At 44.2% G+C, this 23409-nt stretch overlaps 1 protein-coding gene across 15 annotated transcripts in view; it reads left to right on the forward strand.

Annotated features, from left to right (window-relative positions):
- The window catches only part of DST (dystonin), a 516002-nt gene that overhangs the window by 429976 nt on the left and 62617 nt on the right, over positions 1-23409 (forward strand). For all 15 annotated transcript variants that reach the window (XM_065912746.1, XM_065912748.1, XM_065912745.1 and 12 more), the window contains 8 exons: positions 3669-3830; positions 5282-5452; positions 7962-8128; positions 11423-11582; positions 11781-12107; positions 12789-12873; positions 14167-14408; positions 15504-15710. In XM_065912746.1, coding sequence (XP_065768818.1) covers positions 3669-3830; positions 5282-5452; positions 7962-8128; positions 11423-11582; positions 11781-12107; positions 12789-12873; positions 14167-14408; positions 15504-15710 — 1521 coding nt within the window. The remainder of the gene's footprint in view (positions 1-3668; positions 3831-5281; positions 5453-7961; positions 8129-11422; positions 11583-11780; positions 12108-12788; positions 12874-14166; positions 14409-15503; positions 15711-23409) is intronic.

Consider the following 23409-nt stretch of genomic DNA (forward strand, 5'->3'; position numbering starts at 1 on the left):
TGAATCTTGGGAAGCACTTTCGAAAATTACTACAGACTCACCCAGAACTATGCTGATAGACAACCCTGAAATTAATTTCTTTCAAACCAAGACCAGAGGTTAAAACAATTTACTGGGACATTTATATTGGTTTTATTCTTTTTTGCCCTGAAAACTAGCTGTAGGGGAGAATAAAACTTTTCCCTGAATCCTTATGTACTAGGCAAGTTCCCGGAATTAAAAATGTAGCCGTTTTCCTCCCCCTCTTCTTTTTTTCGGTAAGTAGTAAAACATATCTACAGCTATTCCTAGAAATAGTAATTTGGAAAGTGGTTTAGAAAAAGAAGTAGAATCATAGTGCGGAATTCTGTTTTCACTACCTTATTGGTATTGACTTATTAGGTACATTAATGCCTTTTAAAAAATTATGAAAAATTTTGTGTATTTGTCCCAGTGATTTGGGGAACTCCTATAATTCTTTGTGTGTAATTGGCTTTTTATATTGAGTGTTGTTCTATAGAAACAATTGGCTAGTGTGTAAACTGTCAGAAAATGTTTGGGCTTTTTGCTGAAAGGGGACTTTTAGAAGAGGTGATCGTGCATTTGTTTGCTCTTCTTTAATGTACTCATTCATACTATAGCACAGATATATCCAGTGTGCTGGGCGTGGGCCAAAGTCTGGGGAGTTTGGCAGCCTCTACATCTTTCAAAATTATTTTCCATACTGTGCCTGTAATTTTTTCTCAACTCCTCTATTTTGATATTTGCTTTTATTGTGTTTTCGTATATTCTGTTTAACTATTCATTCACTTGGACTGTTATATTTATGTAGTATAATGACTCAGCACCCCAAACCTTGTTTTCCCTTAATCTCCAGCTGAAGCTTTCCTTCCTTAGTTAAATGAGTTTATTGTCCTCGTGACTCCTTCAAGTTCTATTTTAAAAGCATTTGTATTATCTATGAAAGAGTTGATGTACAGTATTATCTATTGAGGAACGATCATCACCCACTCCAAGATATGAATACAATTTTCTATACTGATAATTCATTTGGCCAGTAGTTACCAGGTCCATATTATAAGCTAGGTACTGTGGTAGGCCCAGGAAATAGAGCAGCTCTAAGGAAAACAAATTGGGTGTTTTCGTGGAACTTGCATTTTACTCTAACACATTAGCTGGATCCTTTGCCAGTTGCAGGCACTGTGGCCTATGGTTGGGTGGGCTGGAAGGTTGGCCGGGAGGTGCTGGAAAGTCCCATGTGCAGGCAGGGCCCATGGGGGACAGAGTGGCCGTGCAGGCCACATGCGCTGGGATCCTTCCGGGGGAGGCCTCCGTGCCTCTTGCAGGCCCATTGGTCTCTTGACAGAGGTTGAGGATGTGGATGTGTCGGCATCCACGCTGTTGCAGCGCCCACTTACCTCTTTCTTCTGTGTGTATCCCCATTTGTGGCCCCTCTGTCTCAGCTCTTCTTGTCATTCAGTCAGTTCAGTCGCTCAATCGTGTCCGACTCTTTGCGACCCCGTGAACCGCAGCCCGCCAGGCCTCCCTGTCCATCACCAACTCCCGGAGTCCACCAAACCCGTATCCATCGAGTCGGTGATGCCATCCAACCATCTCATCCTCTGTCGTCCCCTTCTCCTCCTGCCCTCAGTCTTTCTCAGCATCAGGGTCTTTTCCAATGAGTCAGCTCTTTGCATCAGGTGGCCAGAGTATTGGAGTTTCAGCTTCAACATCAGTCCTTCCAATGAACACCCAGGCCTGATCTTCTTTAGTATGGACTGGTTGGATCTCCTTGCAGTCTAAAGAACTCTCAAGCGTCTTCTCCATCCCCACAGTTCAAAAGCATCAATTCTTCGGTGCTCAGCTTTCTTTATAGTCCAACTCTCACATCCATACATGACCCCTGGAAAAACCATAGCCTTGACTAGACGCACCTTTGTTGGCAAAGTAATGTCTCTGCTTTTTAATATGCTGTCGAGGTTGGTCATAACTTTCCTTCCAAGGAGAAAGTGTCTTTTAATTCCATGGCTGAAACCACCATCTGCAGTGATTTTAGAGCCCCAAAATATAAAGTCTGCCACTGTTTCCACTGTTTCCCCATCTGTTTGCCATGAAGTGATGAGACTAGATGCCATGATCTTAGTTTTCTGAATGTTGAGCTTTAAGCCAACTTTTTCACTCTCCTCTTTCACTTTCATCAAGAGGCTCTTTAGTTCTTCTTCACTTTCTGCCATAAGGGTTGTGTCATGTGCACATCTGAGGTTATTGATATTTCTCCTGGCAGTCTTAATTCCAACTTGTGCTTCCTCCAGCCCAGCGTTTCTCATGATGTACTCTGCATATAAGTTAAATAAGCAGGGTGACAATATACAGCCTTGATGTACTCCTCCTCTTGTCAGTGACTCCCATTTCCACTAGAGGCTCAGATGTCATTTGCCAGCAAGCAGCACGGCTCCTTAGAGGAGCCCGTAAGGATTCTTGTCCGGGAAGGCCCATCTTGGGCCCATCTTATCATCTTGCTCCTTGGCATTTTCTGTACTTTTTTTTTTTTTTTTTTTTTTTTTTTTTGGCTTTTAAAAAATTTATTTTACTGAAGTATAGTTGAGTTACATGTTGTGTTAATTTCTGCCATGCAGCAAAGTGACTTAGTTATATAGGTACACTTTCTCATACTCTTGTCCATTAGGGTTTATCACGGGATGCTGAGTATACTTCCCTGTGATGCACAGCAGGACTTTGTTGTTTATCTGTCTTATTTTTTATTTGTTGTTAATTGAAGGATCATTGCTGTGCTGGGTTGGTTTCTGCCGAACGTCAGCATGGATCAGCCACAGGGACACATGCGTCCCCTCCTCGTGCGCCTCCCTCCCGTCCCCTGACCACCCCTCCAGGCGGTCACTGAGCCTCGGTTTGAACTGAAGCATAGTTGATTCACAAAGGGTAGTTTCTGGCATACAGCAGAGTGACTCATGGATACGTATAGGTGTACATATTGTGTTTCTCTGTTCTTTTTCGTTATGGAATGGATGTTGAGTAGGGTTGCATGTGCTATATGACAGGACTTGGTTGTTTATTCATTCTTTGTGTAATAGCTTGCATCTTCTAACTCTGAAGTCCCAGTCTACCTTTCTCACCTTGGCAACCACGAGTCCATTCTCTGTATCTGTGAGTCTGTTTCTGCTTTGTAAATAAGTTCATCTGTGTCATATTTTAGATTCCACGTATGAGTGATATCAGAAAGTATTTATCATTCTCTTTCTGACTTTCTTAGTATGATTATTGCTGGTTGCATTCATGTTGCTGCAAATGACATTAATAAAAAAAAAGAATGAAATAATGCCACTCTAAACCTTTTTTTACTAGTTAAATTGGAGTGATAGGAGATTCCTAGTGCTGTGATAATGAAGTGATAGAGAAGATATGTCCACTCTTGTTTTCGTTTTATAAGTCATCTGTTGAAATGCACCTAAAATACCATTCCTGAATATTTCTGAGTGGTTAGGATAATATTATGAGTTTATGTTTAGTTTTTTTTACTATTTCTAAAGCAGACTAGGCAGCAACACATGACTTAGGCACCCAGGGTTTTCTTTATCGGTAATAATCCATACCGGCTAGTTGAACAGATGTTTGTATTTGGGGACTTTCGGGTCCGCTAATTCAGATAATCATTGTTCTTTGAAACACAGGTGTTCCAAAAGGAAGAGATCGAACCCCTGCAGATCAAGCATCAGGATGTGAACTGGCTGGGGCAGGGCCTCATCCAGAGTGCCGCCAAGGGCGCCAGCACCGAGGCCTTGGAGCATGACCTGGACGACGCCGGTGCGCGCTGGAAGACCCTCAACAAGAAGGTGGCGTGGCTCTCCCTCCCTCGTCGTCCCTGCGGATTGGTGGCCAGCGTCTGCTGGGACCCCCTGTCCTGTCTGGTAGCCCAGCCTCCCCACCCTGCCTGCTCCTTGGCCGCCCTGTGACCCGTGGCCCATCCTGGCATCCCCAGGGCTTGGGGCGCAGACGCAGGCAGCGAGCCGGGTGAGGCGGGCCCCGTCTGGACGGTGGCCAGGTCCTCTGCCCTGGGCGGCAACAGTGCACTCACCTCTGAGGGCACGGGCTGCTTGGCGCCTCAGATCAGTGCCACACAGGGGCCTGGGCTCCCCGCTGCCAAAATGGTCTGCTTATTTTCCAGAGAACTTGGAAATCTCACTTTTTATGTGAAACCTAATTTTCATTCATCAGCAACTCACTCCGCACTGTGTAACAGGTCACACAGGGCAGCCGTGTGTCTGTCCGGCCTGGAGTGAGGGTTTGCACCGCACTATGGATCACTGAGTCCAAATGTCATTTGATGAAATGAAGATTCCCCCCTTACCCAAATGTGCATGACAGAAAACACTGGGAAGTAACTCTGCTAGCTTAAGGAGATGATGCTGAAACACACCGGCAGCTCTTTATGTGACAGAAGTGATCAGAAAAGGGTTTCGGGATGGCAGGGCTCGTCTGGTGGTGTAGGGAATTGTTTCTGGAGTTTTTCCTGCTCCAAAATCTTCCTTGGTGGCCAGATCTCAAAACAGCATTTATCCTTCTTTAGAGTCTGATTCATACTGTAGTGCTACTCACACACAACGGGGATGCAGTGTCAGGTATAAATATATTCCATGATACTTAAACTATCTTGCCAAGTACTTGTCCAGTCCAAAAAGAAAAGACCTTTGAGGGGGCGATAGGGTATCTCTGTGTGGGACACAGAGACTCCATTTACTGGAGGACAAAGGCCCTGTCTTGTTAAGAAAGGCCTCTATAGAGCTTGGAGCTGGCAGAATTTAATTGGATACTTCGTAGTTATTTTGTGTGGCTGAATGTAATTCTGATTCTATTAAATAATAGTTTGTTTTTTTTTAAGTCTTAGTCTTTAAAAACAATTATTATCCTTGATTTTCAAAGTAGGAAATAATGGAGTCCCATGGATAACGGTAAAAATGAAAAAGGCACTGTTTCTTTCAATAACGTTAAAATATTTGAACCATTCTTTGCTAATCATCGGTGTATTGGATACATCCAAAACCCGAGAGTCCTCCTCTTTGGCATTGACAGGTTGAGAGGGTAACCTTATCTGCTCGGCTGACTTGCTGATGAGCTTGTCTCCTTTCTGTCTGTATCCTGCCCACGAGCAGTGCCTTGAGTAAGTTTTAAGTGAGAAGCAAGAGAGAATCTGTGGTCAGTGGGCAGACGAGCGTGGACAGGGCAGGCGGGTGGGCATGTGTGGCTTCTCGCGAGCGCGATGGTAACTGAGGCCCCGGCTGTGCAGGTGGCCCAGCGGGCAGCCCAGCTGCAGGAGGCCCTGCTGCACTGCGGGCGCTTCCAGGACGCCCTGGAGTCGCTGCTCAGCTGGATGGGGGACACCGAGGAGCTCGTGGCCAATCAGAAAGCCCCGTCCGCCGAGTTCAAGGTGGTGAAGGCGCAGATACAGGAGCAGAAGGTGAGTTAGCGCATCCTGTTTCCCGTTACACCGTAATAATGAGAGTAAACGTTTACCTTGTGACTCTGTGTTAATAGGACGTCTTCATTAACCAGTAATCGATGTTCTAGGCCTTGTTTTGTTAGTCATTCAACAAATATTTGTCCATCATCTGTCACAGGTCAGTCATCCTTGCAGGTGCTGGAGCTATACCGTCAAATAAAAAACATAAAAAGTTCTTCATCAAGTTTAAGTGTTAGTGGGAAGGGAAGAACAGGGAGAAAGAGGCAGTAAACAAAAATAAGCAATTAGTGTTAACGTGGGCCACTGATAAGTAAAGCCGGGGTGGAAGGTAAGAGCTGGGAAGAGACAGGATGAGGGTGGGGACAGGAAGTGCAAAGTAGAGAGGGAACATGTACAATTAAAACAAAAAAATAGTGCAGTCAAGGCAGACCTCACTCACCAAAAAGGTGACTTTGAACAGAGTTATCATGGTACTCTGATGCACTAGCTTGGTGCATATGCAGTTGTCTATTGTATGGGGTCAGTATGGGCAGTTCGTCATGGTTCAGCCTGTACTGATGAGGCAGAGAGTTGATCCCCTACTCTCAGAACTGGGCTCTTGTGTCTTTTGACGCTGCACATACAGGACCCAGTTGGAAAGACACTCCTTAGAGGGCTGCTGACTGCTCAGGGCGACACCTACAACTTCTGTGGTCATTGGGAAGCATTAATGACCCGTCCAGGATTGATTCATGTCATCCAAGACTTGAAATGCCGCATGGCATCGGGGGGCTCCTGGCATACAGCACATTGCTGAGGTTTACCTTTAAAAAGACAAGACGCTTAAAAAAAGGAATGGATTCAGAGGCTTGGTTGGGTTTGGGCATCCAGTACTACTCTCTGAAAATTCTTTGAAGACTGGTATCTTGAGAAATTAACTAATTAGAAATAGATTTAGAGGTAAGGAATAAAGAAGCATAAGAGGAAACACATTGCATTTGTTTGGTTTTTTGAAAAAAAGTGATACTTATAATATGTAATAAAATATTTTGTGTAGTTTCTATGATAAATATAAAATATATAATACAGTGTTAAATAAAATAATATGACTGTTACCATTCATGATTTAATTTAAACCTGTAGTATTTACCCAGAGTTAAATGAACAATGCTTAGCCAACAAAGCCTGTCTGTCGATTTTGCCCTTAATTGCTAGAAGCTATTCATTAAAGTTTACTGAAAGTAATCCACTTAATTGTTCCCTTTGCTGCCTAAACCACCTGTCGTCCTTGGATTTTATGACCTCTGACCTTTGACGAGAGAGGACGTCTCTTCCCTTCTCTTGGACCCTGTTCCTCTCTGCTGCTGGGTGGTGGTCTCTTTTAGATTGCTATTTAACTTCTTGTTTTGTATTGGAGTGTAGCTGATTAACAATGTAGTGATAGTCTCAGGTGGCCAGCAAAGGGACTCAGCTGTACACACACGCATCCGTTCATCCCTCCCATCCAGGCTGCCACGTACCATTGAGCAGGGTGGGCTTGGTGGCGAAGTGGCAGTGATAGAATGCCCTCCTGGCGGCTTGTTATCTCTGGGTGACCATCCGTGGCTTTGGTCCGCCGGGATCGGCCAGGGTCAGGTTCAGGCAGCAGTGGTATTCAGTGTTCTGTGTGCCTTGCTCACCACTCTGCACGTGGGGCCTGGGGATGGCAGTTATTACTGAAATGCTTGTTTTGTTTCAGTGGAGGAAGGGAGGCCTGATTTTTGGCTCCCTATGTCAAATACTCCCTTCCCTTGAAATGAAGAATTGGATTGACTTTTTTTCCTGCTGCTCAGTCCTGAAATGTTAGTCTTCTTTAGCCAACTTTGAAGGTTTCTGACATATTTCACTCTGGTCATTGTGGAAATGCTAGTTAAAGGCTCTAGTTTTTATCTTCATTAAGAATTTTAGGAGCTATCCTACCTCCACAAAGCAGCCAAGAGCCTCCGGTTTCAGCCTCATTGACTTGTGAACTGGTCTGAGTCTCAGCTTCCCTTCTGTGGTAGATTGTTTACCATGGGGAAAGGGTTTGAAAATAGTGATGATTTATAATGATCTTTTCTGTCTCAGTGGGACAGATCATTGTTGAGTGTTAGGGCGTTCCCATTTCATTATAGTAATGAGGATTTTGCACTTCCATTGGCAGTGGAGGTTTCCTGAGTAGTAGCACCCTTCTTGTATTAGCACCCGTTATCTTGTATTAAAAAGTTGAGAATGAATGGTTTAGTGGCCTTATCAATATTCATTTTATTTACTACGAAAAGCCTCTGCCACAGTGTCTTAACACAGTAGTAATGAATCATTAAACAGAATGAGGTATTTGAAAAAGGTCTACTTCTCAAATCCTTTTGTATGTGAACCCATGCAAAATTATTTTTGTCACATGTCAAAAGTATGCCACAAAGCATATGTTTTGCATATGTTCATACAGTTATTCCTTTGTTTCCTTTCCATTTATCTATTGTTTTTCTATTTACTATTTTTTCCTAAGCTTCTCCAAAGATTGCTGGATGACCGCAAATCTACCGTGGAGGTGATCAAACGGGAAGGAGAGAAAATCGCCGCCACAGCGGAACCTCCGGATAAAGTGAAGATTTTGAAACAGCTGAGTCTGCTGGATAGCCGATGGGAGGCGCTACTTAGTAAGGCCGAGACGAGGTAACGTAAATGCTGCCAGGGTTTGGGAAGAAAGGCAGTGGCTTTTGTACTATTTCTCATATTTTGGTCTGACTATTTCAGATTGCTCTTTTCCTGTGTTTGTCACGTATGTGAGCATAGAGGGCAAGGGTGGTGGCTTCTCTTCTCATTCCTCCGATGGGGATGTCTTGTAGTCCCCAGATCTTTCCCAACTCTTGCCTGTTGGTTTTGTTTTTGGTTATTATTTATTTGCGTGACTGTGACCTGTCTGAGTTCAGCACACAGGATATTGCGTTGAGGTGCACTGACTCTCTGGTTGCATCACGAGGACCTAGTCGGCTAGTCGCAGTGTGCAGGCTCAGTTGCTCTGCAGCGTCTGGGATCTCAGTTCCCTGACCAGGGATCGAACCCGTGTCCCCTACATGACAGGGTGGATTCTCATCTGCTGGACCACCAGGGAAGTCTTTATCGCCACTCTTTAAGAACCGTGTTTCCCTCGCGGGGTCCTTTATTCATTCATTTATAGCACAGTTATTGCCTGCCTGCATTCATCAGGCAGGACCAGGCGTTCCGGGTGCACTTGTCAGATCACCCCTACCCTCAGGGAATGCTGTAGCAGCGTTTGGTGGCCGCTGAAGAGCAGGGACGGATGTGATGGTGCAGAGTGAAACTGCACCCAGGGTGCCGTGATAGCAGAGAACCAGAAGAACCCGGCCTGGGGTGGGGAGGTGACAGCCTGTTTTTTTCTATTTTTGTTTCTAGTTGCGTTTTGACTGTCCAGTAATACTTTTTAAATGATGCCCTCAGTTTCTTAATTTTATGTTTGGCCACACCCTGCGACGTGTGGGACCTTAGTTCCCAATCCAGGGATCAAAGCTGCACGCACTGCAGTGGAAGCCCTGAAAGTGCGAAGGCTTAACGGCTGGGCCACCAGGGGTGTCCCGAGCTCTGGTTTAAGCTGGAGTGGGAGGTGTCTGGGGAGTGAGGCAGGTGGGGGTGCTGTGGCATTTACCAAGGTGAGGTGCTGGAGCGTGGCTCTGCTGGGTTTCATTGCATTTCTTTTTTAAAATTTTATTACAGTATATTTGATTTACGATGTTGTTTTCATTTCTGCCGTATAGCAAAGTGACTCAGTTGCACACGTGTGTGTGTATGTGTATATATATATATACGTATATATAAGAATGTGGGCTTCCCTGGTGGCTCAGAAAGCGTCTGCCTGCAATTCAGGAGACCTGGGTTCAGTCCCTGGGTCAGGAAGATCCCCTGGAGAAGGAAATGGCAACCCTCTCCAGTATTCTTGCCTGGAGAATCCCATGGACGGAGGAGCCTGGTAGGCTGCAGTCCATGGGGTCGCAGAGTTGGACACGACTGAGCAACTTCACTTCATATAAGAATGTATATATACATTCTTTTAAAAATATCCTTCCCCACTTTGGTTTATCATTTGTCATGGGATATTGAGTATAGTTCTTTCTGCATTCTCTTGTGTTGACACCACATTGACCCATGTCAAGTCCTTGCAATGCTAGAGTGTATGCTGGTTGGGTTGGAAACAGATGACCCACTGAACAGAACGAGCGTCTCCACACATTCCTACCTTCTTTGAATCTCTTGATAGGATGGTGCAGAGAAGGGTTTGTCTAATCTTGAATTACAGAGTAGAAAGAAGCGTTCTAGGACAAGTGAGTAAGGGACTCCCAAGGAGCCTGGAAGTTTCACATTCCCTGTAACGTGTATCAGTAGATTATTCTTTCTGTGTAATAAACTTTTTTTTATAATAAACTTTTTTAAAATAAACGAAAGCCAAAATGTCTGCTTTCCTCCCAGGACTGTCCTTTTCCTAAGCCACTCTCACAGTGGTATTAAGTGGAGGGATTGTGGTCATATTGTGATTCAGACACCGATTGCTAGATCCCCTTACAATTTAAATCACAGCCAATTAAACTTAGTCTCAAAAGTTATTTCCATTGATTCCAGGTGATTGGATACTATTTAATAGAATTTAGAAAGAAGAGTCATAGATAGTGATCATCCAGAAGTTAAAAATAATATAGTAATTTATTCATTTTTTTAAACGTCAGATGTTTCAACTGAAAGTTTTAAAAATATACACATATATGGTTTGTGATAAAAAGATACAGAAATTGTTAGGTTGGCCAAAAAGTTCATTTGGGTTTTCCAGTAAGATCTTATGGAAAAACCCTAACAAACTTGTTGGCCAACTCAATACATTCAGTAGCATGTGCCAGTTTTCCATGATTCCCTTTGTCCCCATAGAACATCCATTTCTCAAATCAGGCAGTTTCCTAAGAATTAAACACGATGACAGGTTAAGACAGCAGCTCTTGGTCCCAGCAGAAATGATTCACAGAATTGGATACTGCATCAGGTTCTCTGTATACAGACCAGAACAATCACTTGCCCTCAATGGAAACGGAGGGCAGTTCAAGCAGGTTTTAACTTATACGGCGCCTTTTTAACAGAGGAAACAATGAATGTTCTAAAAGCATTTCAAACTCTGTTTTGTAAAAGTCAGAGAAATAGTTCTTCTTTTTCATGATATTTTAGCCCATAAAATAATAACTGTTGCTTCGGGGAAACATACCTTGACAGTATACTTTTTAAAGGAGGAGAGGAATCCTTAGTAATTTCAGTGCAGGGGATGCTTTATTTTTCAAAACTTGAATCTAATTTTGACCATTTGACTAAAGAAGTCTCAGTAACTGGTGCTCTGGCTGAATTTAACTAATTTGTAAGGCATAGAATATATGTTCAGTAAATATTACCTATTATTATCATTTTTATTGCTGCTATTGTTATTATAACATTGATGGACAGGGAGGCCTGGCGTGCTGTGATTCACGGGGTCGCAAAGAGTCGGACACGACTGAGCGACTGAACTGAATTGATGATTATAGCTATTGTAAGAATTATAATGAGTTACTTAAGATTTTCATAAGATTCAGGTACTTGAGGTTGGTCTTTGTTCAGTTTTAAGAATTAAAGGAGAATTTAATAGGGAAACTATTTTTTTTTTTTAATTGTAGATATTTCTTTTATTTTTTTCGGCCACGCTGAGTGGCTTGAGGGATCTTAGTTCCCCAACCAGGGATTGAACCCTGGCAAGGGAAGTTCAGGGAATAGAAGAGCTATTTCGAACTGTCCTCTCAGTGTGAGAAGTTTTCATTTTAACCTTAGATGTTTTCTACAAAAAGTGTTGGGAGCGGAACGCAGGAGCGTGAGCGAAGCTTTCTGTTGACAGCTTCCCACATTCCTCATCCCCGAGTGACCTTCCTTTTGGCGTGTTTTCAGGAACCGTCAGCTGGAAGGTATCTCTGTGGTAGCACAGCAGTTTCACGAAACCTTAGAGCCGCTGAACGAGTGGCTGTCGACCACAGAGAAGAGGCTGGCGAACTGCGAGCCCGTTGGAACCCAAGCGCCCAAGCTGGAGGAGCAGATTGAGCAACACAAAGTAAGGCTCCCATCACACTCGTGGGATCTAGTTGTCCCTTTCCTTCGTGGTTTTATGACGCACATTTGAGTTACGTGCTCTTGTGTGATGCCTCAGTTCAACCTTACACCCATTTCACATGTCATCTTTCTGTTCGATTTATGTTGCCATTTTTATTTGTCCCATTCTTTTTGTTTCCCTTTTTTAAACCTTGTTTAGGCCTTAGAAGATGACATCCTGCATCACAATAAGCATTTACACCAGGCCGTTAGCATTGGCCAGTCGTTAAAGGTTTTGAGCTCCAGGGAGGATAAAGATATGGTGCAGAGTAAACTAGACTCCTCCCAAGTGTGGTACATTGAGATTCAAGAGAAAAGCCACAGTAGGTCTGAGCTGCTGCAGCAGGCTCTGTGTAATGCTAAGATTTTTGGGGAAGATGAAGTGGAGCTGATGAACTGGCTGAGTGAAGCGCAGGACAAGCTGAGGCGGCTCTCGGTCCAGGACTCCAGCCCCGAGCGGCTGTGGACGCAGCAGGCTGAGTTGCGGGTATTTTGGTTTATTTCATTTTTTCATTTCCGTTGACCTTATTTTCTCAGTTCTCTTTATTTCTGTATTATTTTATGTTCTCTATGATTTAGGTTAATTCCTGTACTCAAAAAAAAAAAAAAAGACATTGCCTTTGTTTACCGTGACCTTCTTTGAAATTGAAGTATAGTTGATCTACAGTGTTGTGTTAGTTTTATGTGTACAGTCAACAGATTCAGTGTATGTATATATATATATTCTTTTTGAGATTCTTTTCTCATCTAGGTTATTTAAAATATTGAGTATCGTTGTTCCATGTGCTATACAGGAGGTCCTTGTTGTTTATCCATTTTATATATAGTAGTGTTATATTCAATTACTTTTAGTGAAATCACATGTAATGTCAGGAGGGATTCAGTTTTTCCACTAATAGATTGTTCATTTTTCATTTTACTATTTCATCATTGTATACAAAGGCCCACAATTAACCAGTACTCAGGTCTCTCCACGTAGCTCAATTTCTGAGTAGGGGACAGAATTACGATAGATGAACCGAGACGTGGGCACAGTGCTGAAATAGGGAGAGGTCAGTGTGAGAGCAGTGAGGAATGTTTGAAAGTGTGAGGTGTTTACTCAGAAAACTGAAGCCTAGTTAGCATTCTCCCAAGATGAGCTGATAACAGAGTGGCCCTTGTATTTCAGGTTCTGCAGGAGGACATCCAGCTTAGGAAACAGAACGTAGACCAGGCATTGCTGAACGGCCTGGAGCTGCTTAAACGAACGACAGGTGAGCTGCCTTTAGAATCCTCATTCCACGGACGTTGTGCGTTGCTTTCTGACTTCTTTGGAGGTGGGGTAACACAGAGCACTTTAGAGTTTGGGGCCAGTCCAAGGCTTCGTTCTGGAGAGCACTCTGAAGGCCGATCAAGGGGGTTTTGGGCTATGATTTCACTTTTTTCTCATGATCTCACTCAGTTTTTAATGAAAGTTTTGTGTATTACTCATAACACTGAGCACTGGTCAGAGAATCGCGTGGCAGAATGAACTTAGCTTTCCATTTGTGGAAGGCAGTTGTTATAGATGTAGAGCGGTTGTAGACACTGGTGTAAAATTTTAAGAGAGGCGGTATTTGGTGACACATAGTGTGACTGTGCCCAAGCTTCCCTTCTCTGTGCCTGAACTCATCAAGAAAATCAACGCTGACTGGTTTTTAGTATTCCCTTTGGCTGTAAGAACCTCTCGCTGTATCCGTATTCAGCTCAGCACGTGTGTGGTGGGGGCAGGTACTGTTCATCATGCATGGGAGGAATTTGGTATCATAGCTGCAGCCTTGCACTTGGAACCTGATGCCCAGGACGCATTCTCTGTGTGTCTGAAAATTAAAGAGAGGCAGGTGAAGATCTGTTGGAACAGTACAGATGAGTTTATTATTTTTAACACACACATGGATTATACATTGGAGGAGGAAATGGCAACCCACTCCGGTATTCTTGCCTGGAGAATCTCACGGACAGAGGAACCTGGCAGGCTACAGTCCATGGGGTTGTAAGAGTCCAAGAGTCGGACATGACTTAGCAACTAAACTACCACCACCCAGACTGTACATAAACATGTGTATGCCTGTGACAGGCACCATTCTAAATACTTTGCAAATATAAACTAATTGAATTTTTATCACAACCTTATGAAGTAGGTTCTGTCCTTGTAATAAGTACTCAGGGGCACAGAGAGGTCAGGTATCTTGTGCAAGGTAATGAGTCACAAACTCAGTGTTTGAACACAGGTGGTTTTTAACCTTAAACACAGAAAGACCATACAGATAGACGAAAGGTGATGCTTTTCACAAAACAGAAGGTGCCATAGTCCTTGACAGTTTTTGTATTTGCATTTGCAGAGCTGTTGACTTCAGCCAGAAATCCTCAGAAAGATTCAAACCTAGAAAAGGAGTTTTCTTGAGTCAAAACTTCTTAAGAAAAGTGTCTCCTCTCCCCCAACCCCCTAAAATCTCATCGGCGTAGCATCACCTCTGAAGAACTCTGCTTCCCCTTTCCTGAGTTATAACATGCCTTTGAAATTCTAGGTGACGAAGTTTTAATCATTCAAGATAAACTGGAAGCCATTAAAGCGAGATACCAGGACATCACTAAGCTGAGCACGGACGTTGCGAAGACCCTGGAGCAGGCGCTGCAGCTCGCACAGCGGTTGCAGGCCACCCACGAGGCACTGTGTGCCTGGCTGGACAAGGTGGAAGTTGAGCTGCTCTCGTACGAAACGCAGGTTCTGAAGGGAGAGGCCGCCAGCCAAGCCCACGCGAGGCAAAAAGTATGCTCCGACCCACGCTCTGTGTGTCTGCTTGTTACATCTCAGGGGAGGCCTGGTCACTCGGGGCAAAGTGATATTTATCACGTGTCACCACTAATGCGCTCAAGGACGCCTTTGCAGGCGTGGACCCAACAGAAACTGGCAGCGGACCAGCTGTGTGAGCTTTTAGGAGCCCAGACAAGAGAGCAGCGTCTTGTCATTTGTCCCTTGAACCTTATGCTGGGAGTCTACTTTATTATGCATAGAAACAGGAAAGAAAGGGCAATGATCACTGTTTCAGAGACACACATAATTTGGTCGGGATAATCACATGTTTATAAGGTCGATGCATGGCATGAGGTGACTTTCCTAATCATGTTGCAAACATTGGTATTCTCCCATGCTGAGTGTCTTTCTCAGAGGGGCCAGCCTCCGTTTTCATCATCCCTGAGGAATGACCACACATGGGTGCGGGGAGTTAGGGAGGCTAGGTTCACTGAGCCTGTGATGATTCAACAGGGGTAATTTAAAGCCAGTGTGTCCTCCTTTTGAGGGTCACCTCACTCTGGTCCCGACTTTCCTCTTTAGTTTTCTGGTGCCTGATTACTCTTTTTACATTAGTTTTTGTTAGAGCATAGTTGCTTTGCGGTGCTGTGTTCCTTTCTGTTGTATCACACAGTGAGGCCTCTGTACGGATGCACGTATCTGCCTTTTTTGGATTTCCTTCCCTTTGAGCCTGAGGTCACCACAGCCCTGAGTGGGGCTCGCTGAGCAGGTTCTCGTCAGTTATCTGTTCTGGGTCCTGATTACTTTGAGGTTATCAGCTAGCAAAGAATAATCCATATTAACCTGCTGGGTTTGGGTTCCCAATTTTTAAACACTGATATTACGTTTCGAAGGTCAAATCGTGCCGTGTTGACAAGGGGGTTGCCTGAGCTTTGTAGGGAACGCTTTCCCCTGTGTGAAGTACCCGTGGTGTACACAGCGCGACCGCGGCCAAGGGGCCCACGCTGCGTGGTGCGTGTGAAGGGCTCTGGCCCCGAGGGCACTTGGAGGGGAAGCGCGTCCAGCCGTGGCGAGTCCCCCAGGCCTGTGTCTCTCGGCTTGTGTTCCCAGGAGCTGCAGAAGGAAGCTAAGAGCCACAAAGCCCTGCTGGACTCGCTGAACGAGGTGAGCGCCGCGCTCCTGGAGCTGGTGCCCTGGAGGGCGAGGGAAGGGCTGGAGCGGACGGTGGCCGAGGACAACGACCGCTTCCGCCTGGTGAGCGACGCCGTGGCGCAGCGGGTGGAGGCCATCGACGCGGCGCTCCTGCGGGCCCAGCAGGTAGGCGGGTGTGTGCCTCCCGGAGCCTGTCCCCCCGGGGGCCTTTCCACCCACCCGTCACGCTGTCAGAGCGACAGGAGGGGCTGAGAAGGGTCAGCGGGCTCCCGCGGGCGTCTGCGTGCTGGGTGGGACCCGGCTCTGTGTCCTGGGCAGCCGTCTGCCCTCTGGTCTCCGGCCTCGTCCCCCCGTCGGACAGCAGAAGGAGCAGCCCCGCTCCCTCGCTCCCTGCACAGAAGGCCTTTTGTCTCCACGTGTGCAGGCTGCTCATGTTGATTTCAGTCCCTGGCTAGGTCACATCTGTGTGCACATAAGTATTATTTTTTTTTTTTGAGTTATCATGTAAGTCACTATTAACGTTCCTTGACATACATGGCAAAGAAAGACTGAATTCTTTCTAAAAAGGAAACCATTGTGTTGGTGATGTCGTTTTTTTCTTTTTTTTTTCCTGGAGATGACTGAAAGGGGAAAAAATGATCGTTTCTGACCTGTCTGCAGCTCACACAGAGCCTCTGGTTCCAGAGAGTTTCATAGGCTCCACCTCTTAGCCACAGCTCGGTCAGAAGACTGTGGGCAACCAGGGGGGTCTTGGATCCAGAATCCTGTGAGACTTGTTTGGATTAACTTGTATTGAGATCTCTGGATGTTTACATTAAGTCATCAGCCTTTTGTTGCAGGCTTTCTCTGATGGGGTTAGTGCGGTTTTGCTGTGTACTGTAGAGTGGGGCTCGGGAAGGTGGGTGACTCAGCCTTACTCATCCAGGCCAAAAGCAAACACACTAACCAAGCAGACTGCATCCAGGAGCATCCAGAATGCGTTCTCTCGGGCCGCTGGAAAAGCGCAGTTTGTCTGGTTCTGAAGCGTGGCCCCTCGCCCCTCATTTGAGTGCCATGCTCTGGAATCCCCAGAGCTGCCAGAATACAGTATTAGCAAAAGGCTCGCCTGAGATATTTTTTGCTAGGGAGACCTTCATGCATGAGGAATGCATTTGCATGGCTCTGTTTTCAAACTTGGGAGGAATTTGTATGCCTCATTATCATAGGAAAATAAGCATGTTTACTTGTGAGGTTATTCAACTATTTGAAAAGAGTCAGGTTATTTTTTCACCAAAATTTCTAATGACCTTTCCGAGTTGGCACTGAAGACTTCTCTAAATAGCAAGGCAAATATTCTGTCCCTCGGGAGTAGGACTCTCTTGAGAAGCTGATCGTGGTTGGCTCGTTCACTGAAGGACGATGGTAGTGAGGGTGTAACCAAACTAATGTTTGGCTGCTTGCCTCTCATAAGCCAGTAATTCGAGAGGCAAATGTCAGGAGAGAGGAAAGGTGCTTTAACTATAAGAGTGGGCTGTCTAGGGGAAAGGGAGACTCGTGTCCAGAGACCAGTTCCAAAGATTCTGCTCAGCCAGGATGGTTTCTAAAGGAGAGGAGGAGGACAAATCCCTGAATCTTGGAGGCAGGAGGGTGGCTTCTGCCTCTGTCTCCATTGAGTGCAGGTGGCTGGCTCTCTCTTCAGACGTTATCTTGCTGTGATCTTTGGCAGGGTTGCTTAGGGGGCTAGTGGGATAGAGGGCTAGTCATTTTTAACTGCTTGCTTCTTACTTCTTCTAATCTAAGAAAAGAACCAGCAGTTTAGGCAAGGCATGATGTGCGTTCAGGAGGGCATAAGTCAGGAGTCAGTTTGAATTGCTTAGTGATCTCATTCATCTCATTAGGTTCTTTTAAGGATAGAGGGAAATATAAATGGGCAAACAGGAAAGGGGCAAAGACCTGCTTTCAAGCGCAGGTGACAGGCTGAGTGCTTTGTTAGTTTGTAAGCTCTGCTGAGTGTCAAGATCATTAAACTGGAGTTCAGTTCTATTCAAGGTTTTTCACAAGTTGGTTTGTGTTTTCTAGATCCAAAACATATATTCTGTAGGAAAATAACAATTAATGGGTTTTTTTTTTTACCAGATAAAGTCATTCCTTATTGAAAGTTTCAGGACTTTGTGAAAGAATGCAGGAGAAATTCATGGAAGCAAGATCATGCAAACCCTGTGGTCTGAATCCTTCAAGCCTTGCTTGTGAGAGAGAGGGAGAGTGTTTGGATAAAGCATCTCACTGCCACTAGATTGTAGCTAATATTAGTGCCGTTGGCCTGTTAATATCTCCTGGTGGTTCATGTGTATTTATTGTCTGTATATGTGCATTCCTTTGAAGTGCCTGCAAATCTGTCCAGTGAAATACCTCCAGTAGTAAAGAAAACCAATAAAATGCCCTTTTTTTTGTCCAGTTGCTAAGTCGTGTCCCAGCTCTCCATGACCCCACTGACTGCAGCAAGCCACACTCCCCTGTCCTTGACTATGAGTTTTCTCAGATTCGTGTCTATTGAGTCAGTGATACCATGCAACCATCTCATCCTCTTTTGCCCCCTTCTCCTTTTGTTTTCAATTTTTCCCAGCCATCAGGGTCTTCTTCCAGTGAGTCAGCTCTTCACATCATGTGGCCAGAGTATAGGAGCTTCAGCTTCAGCATCAGTCCTTCCAGTGAATTTTCAGGGTTGATTTCCTTAAGGGTTGACTGGTCTGATATCCTTGCTTGTCCAAGGGACTCTCAAGAGTCTTCTCCAGCACCACAATTAGAAAGTATCATTTCTTTGACCCTCAGCCTTAAAAATGCACTACCTGTTAAAAAAAAAAAGAGAGAGAAATTAGAAGAGAAATATCTGTCCAGTAAGGCTGAGATGCACTGTTCAGAGCTGGTGTGTGGGGAGTGACCTCTGTGGGGTCCTGCCTCGGTGTGTAGTGGAGTTGTGATCAGGACTTAGTCCCGGTCGCATTCTACTACACCCTGGAGCCTCTTTGCAGATCAGGTGGAGAGGAAAAGTCCTAAATGGTGATCTGGTTTTTTTCTAACCTCCCTTCATAATCTGAAGGAAGGCACTATTATCAGTACAAAGTAGAAATATGAGGATATTTCCAGAAAGGACTGTGAGCCATGGGCATCCACGCTGAAAGGATCAAGAAATCTCTCACTCTGGGCAAGTTTAAGAACACATCTATGCCTGTCTTTCTGGTTTGACAGATTTACCTTTGTATTCAAAAGAATAGCTTCTGAACTCATTATTTCCAAGTTTAGAAAAGATGTAATATATCTTTGAAATTATTTTATAACCTTGCCCAATTGTAAATGTTTGGAATTAGGACCAGAATACAGTTTGATAGTAAAATGCTTGTTTTCTCCTTATCCAGTGATAATACTTCCATGAAATGCAAAAGGAATGGTGCAAAAAGAAAAAAATTCCACTTGGACATGAGCCACATATTTTGTAAATTCTATTTTATGTTGTATAAACAAATCATCTCCCACTTTGTTTCTTCTCCATCTGAACCAAGGACAAGATCTGGCCGCATCCATCTTTCTCTGTACACCTTTAGTCACATACAACTTGTTTTATTAACAGCTGCTCCCTCCTGGGTCCCTCCCCCGACATCCCACCCACGAGTGCCAGCGTGAGGGTATGGGCCTTGAAAATGGCTTGGTAAATTTTACATTTATAAATTTAATGCTGTGTCCCCAAATAACCTAAGTTCAGCTCGACTGAAAATAACCGAAGGGGCTGTTTTCCAAGCAAATTTCTCATAAGATGTTTTAGTCTTTTGACATTAAGATGGTTTATATACAGACCTGCCTCCTTGATACTGTTATAAGCTACACTTTGGAACTCCTCAGCTTTAGGGAAGTTGTGAACGGTCAGGTCACCATCTGAGGTTATATTCATCTGTGTGGAAGACGCCAGGGAAAGATGGCAAAGGGCTGAAGTCTAAAGAGAAGTGGGAAGAGTATGTCCAGATAGTTTCTCTTTAGCACGTACTGCGTATCCACCCAGTACACTCAAAATACGTCTGATGTTATATGGTTAGGTTTTTCATGTTAATTCTGTTATATTACACAGCAGTTTTGAAAAGATCTGTCATTGAGTTTTGAGAACATAGGGCCAGGAGCCTTACATAAATTTGAGTGATGTTTATTATTATTTTGGAAGTAATAGAACAGTCTCAATTATGGGTGAATGCAGTGAGCATGGTGTCCGTTTGTTGTGACCAGTTAATAAGCCCCTGAATCTGACTTAGCAAATTTGCAAGCATCAATATTCTGAAGAGGATTTTTTCAGTTGGGACCATTCATAAGTTTTAGGAAAAATCTGAGTACACTAAGGCAGCTTCTTAAGTAGTAATAATGGTCTTTATATAAAAGCAAAACAGCTGCCTCCTTCTCACAAGGCCGGCCGTTATCTGAGTTAGAAACTGTAGGTATTTCAGCATGTTAAACCCACACAAAGCAACGTATCTTTGTTGCTTTCTTTCTCTTTCTGCTCATTGAATTAAATGAGCCACGTGGAAATGGGGAAATGCACTTTTGCTTCGAAGATGTAGACTTTACCGCCCGAGTTCACGTCGCTGTGATTATTTAAACCCCGGGATGTTTGTGTTCACTTCACTTCACTAGCCGCGTATAAATGTACAGTTATCAGGGTGTGCTGAGGTGTGTATCTCACAGGGTCTGGGTATCCCAGGCACTCTCTGGCAGGTCTGATTGCCTGGCTTGTTTTATTGGGCCATCATAAGCCCCCCAGTATAAAGGCATATGGGTGCAATTAAAATAAACAGCTCACTGGGTCATTAGGGATCCGCCTGGGAGAAAAATAACACCTGTTAATTTCTTTTAAAGAACTAGAAGGAAGGCCTCCCCCACGGAAGTGAGATTTGTTTAGACCTTCCAGGTGTTGGGGTAGAAAAATATGGGCTGGGGTATGAATAATGTGAAGGAGAATGGAAGGAAATGCTAATGGAAAGAAAGCGCTAACACCCTCTCGGAGTAAGAAGGCGTCCTGAAGGTTTAGATCTGCTTATCACTGAAGTCTTTCTTAAACCTCTGCTTCCGCTCAAGTGAAGCTTTCTGGAGAAATCCAAAAACAATTTGTCAGAGATGGGAGAGACATTTAAATAGTAAGTTAAAACTCACCGCTTAATGACTGTTGTGGTATTTGAGCCGATTTTGGTGAAACCCCATGAATAATTTGAGTTCGTAAGTCGAGATGGTACCCAGGCAGAGGGCCATACCAGGGCGACTGTGGCTCGGGCTCGGGTCAGACCACGGGGTTCAAATCTCAGACCCGCATTTACAAGCCGAGGAACCTCTGGCGAGTCAGTCAGCCTCTCTCTGCCTTGGCCTTCTCAGCTGCAGATGAGGTTAGTGGTGGATTTACTTGTTGTCAGGATAAAAGGAGGGAGTCTTGGATGTTCAAGCACTTAGAACAGTGTGTTCAGTAGAATCTTGGTCGGTATTGTTTTACAGAGTGTTTTTCTGGAACATTTAGAGATTAACCAATTAAAATGTCTTTTACCAACTTGTAGGAAGTTTCTAAAATACTAGTTCAACTAGGAATTAGTGTAGTTGGAGTTGATGGTTGGACTGACTCCACAGATGATACCTATCAGACTGTTTCAAGAATGTAGTTGAGGATGCTAACGTTCTCTACAATTCATTTGAAGTCTTTTTTTTTTTTTTTTTTTTTTTTTGCTACTTACATGGGCAGTAAGCAATTTTATAAAAATTTGGTATAGGGAGTTTTCTGTCTATGTTACTCAACAAGTAAAATAAGCCACATTTATGGTCTGTTAAGGAATTCTCACATTAAGTAGTTATTTGAAAGTGTCCCAGATCTAAATAAAATGCCTTGCTTGACTGTAAATTGCTTCATGTAGACCCTGCAGCTATCCCTTTTGTTGTTGGATAATAAATATTTCTAACTTAATTAAAAAAAATTCAAAAGACAGAAGGGAAATTTCTGCTTGAAGTCTTGTTTTCTTTTAGCAGAGCAAATATTTGCCTTGGTTAAAAAAACAGTGTTTGAGTTTCAGCTTTCCATTTTGGCAACTTGAGTATCATCATGCTGTTTTTCATTGGATGCTTTTTTTTTTTTCCTTAGGAAAGGGAGACTTAGTATTAAACTAATATTAACACCAACAGTCTGACTTTCTTTATTAGGACTGTCATATAAACACTAAAAATAGCCTGAACACAAGCAAAAGGGTTGGGGCATCACTTTATTTTTTCAAGGACTGGTAGAAGAAAAAACTAAATTTTATTTATTTTGCAGCATTGGCACTTAGGTGGAAAGGCCTGCACTATTTTTTCTCAGCTATGTGCCAAGTGCGCCACACAGTAGAGCTGTGCCCAGGAGTTTCATCATGTGCAGTTTCAAAGCCAGTGATCCAGACTCTTCCACTTGTCGCATGATGGTTTCTTTTTCCACATCTGAAACTGCTGAGTTAGTTGATGAAACTTTTTTTTCCTCTTCACATTGATCTACAATTGCTAATGAGTAGTTCCAGTTGAAACTAAGTCTTGTTGTAACAATTATTGAACCAGATGAATTCAGATAGAATTTTTCAGATGCCTTATCAGGATTCCTTCTGGAGTCCACATTGTTCTGGCTTGTCCCCACAGCAGCAAAAGTGATGAATTAGTGAGCAGAACACAACCAGTACCACTACATGCAGATCACAAGGCGGCTTCAAAAAACAGTGCATGTTATGGGAAACTTAGAAAGGAGAAAGGCTTCTGCTTGAGTATATAAATGTGCAGAGTCATTTTAGAAGTATAGTAAGTCCCCTGCATACAAACAACCCACATACAAACGAGTTCCATTCCAAGAGCACTTTCTTCAGTCCAGTTTGTTCGTAAGTCCAGCAAATTTAGCCTGCATACCCAATTGGCAGTGTAGTACTGTACTGTCATAGGTTTATAATACTTTTCACACACAAATAATAACTAAAAACACACACACACAGCACGTTTTTGATCTTACGGTACAGTGCTTTGAAACATATAGTGGTGGTGGTGATTTAGTCACCACGTCATGTCCGATTCTTGCGACCCCAGGGACTGTAGCCCCCAGACTCCTCTGCCCATGGGATTCTCCAGGCAAGAACACTGGAGTGGGTTGCCATTTCCTTCTCCAGAAAAGTTTAGTAGCACTGTACATTAGCTGGCATCCAGGGGCTGGCATCCAGAGAAGAGGCAAGAAGAGTTACTCCCTAGAGGAGGGAGAGGAGGTGGGCGATGGTGGAGCTGAAGGATCATCCCAGCCGGAGACAGAGGGTAAGCTGCAGTTCCTCTCATGCCTCACGTTCTGGTTCCTTGTTGGAACCAGGTGCGCGTTTGCACCTTTGAAAGTTCGCCCCTCGAAGGTTGCTGTGGAGACGACTTACTGTGGTTGCCCTAGTGGGGGAGCTCGCCCACTCCGAGCACTCAAGTCCGTGTATTTCTGCCTGGGACAGCTCGGCCTGTCAGTGATCCTGTCAGACGTGTGGCCCTCGGCAGGGCACCCATGGGCCATGTGTCTCAGCCTCCCACGTGATAGCGTGACTGCTGCCCACACACCAGAGAGAGGGCAGCCTGGCTTTGCATCCTTTTCGGTTAGATGTTTGTTTAGGTTCAGATTTTGTTCAGGCAACATTTCTAGAGATTGTTAAGTAAAGGTCTGTTAAACCACATCTTCCCTTTGATAGCCTTATGCTGTCAATTTTTAAAGGTAAATGTCAAAAAATGTTGTTGTTCAGTCGCTAAATCATGTCTGACTCTGTGACCCCGTGGACTGCAGTATACCAGGCCTCCCTGTCCTTCACCATCTCCTGGAGCTTGCTCAAACTCATGT

The sequence above is a fragment of the Muntiacus reevesi genome, chromosome 20 (genome assembly GCF_963930625.1).
Source record: "Muntiacus reevesi chromosome 20, mMunRee1.1, whole genome shotgun sequence".
Taxonomy (NCBI): Eukaryota; Metazoa; Chordata; class Mammalia; order Artiodactyla; family Cervidae; genus Muntiacus; species Muntiacus reevesi.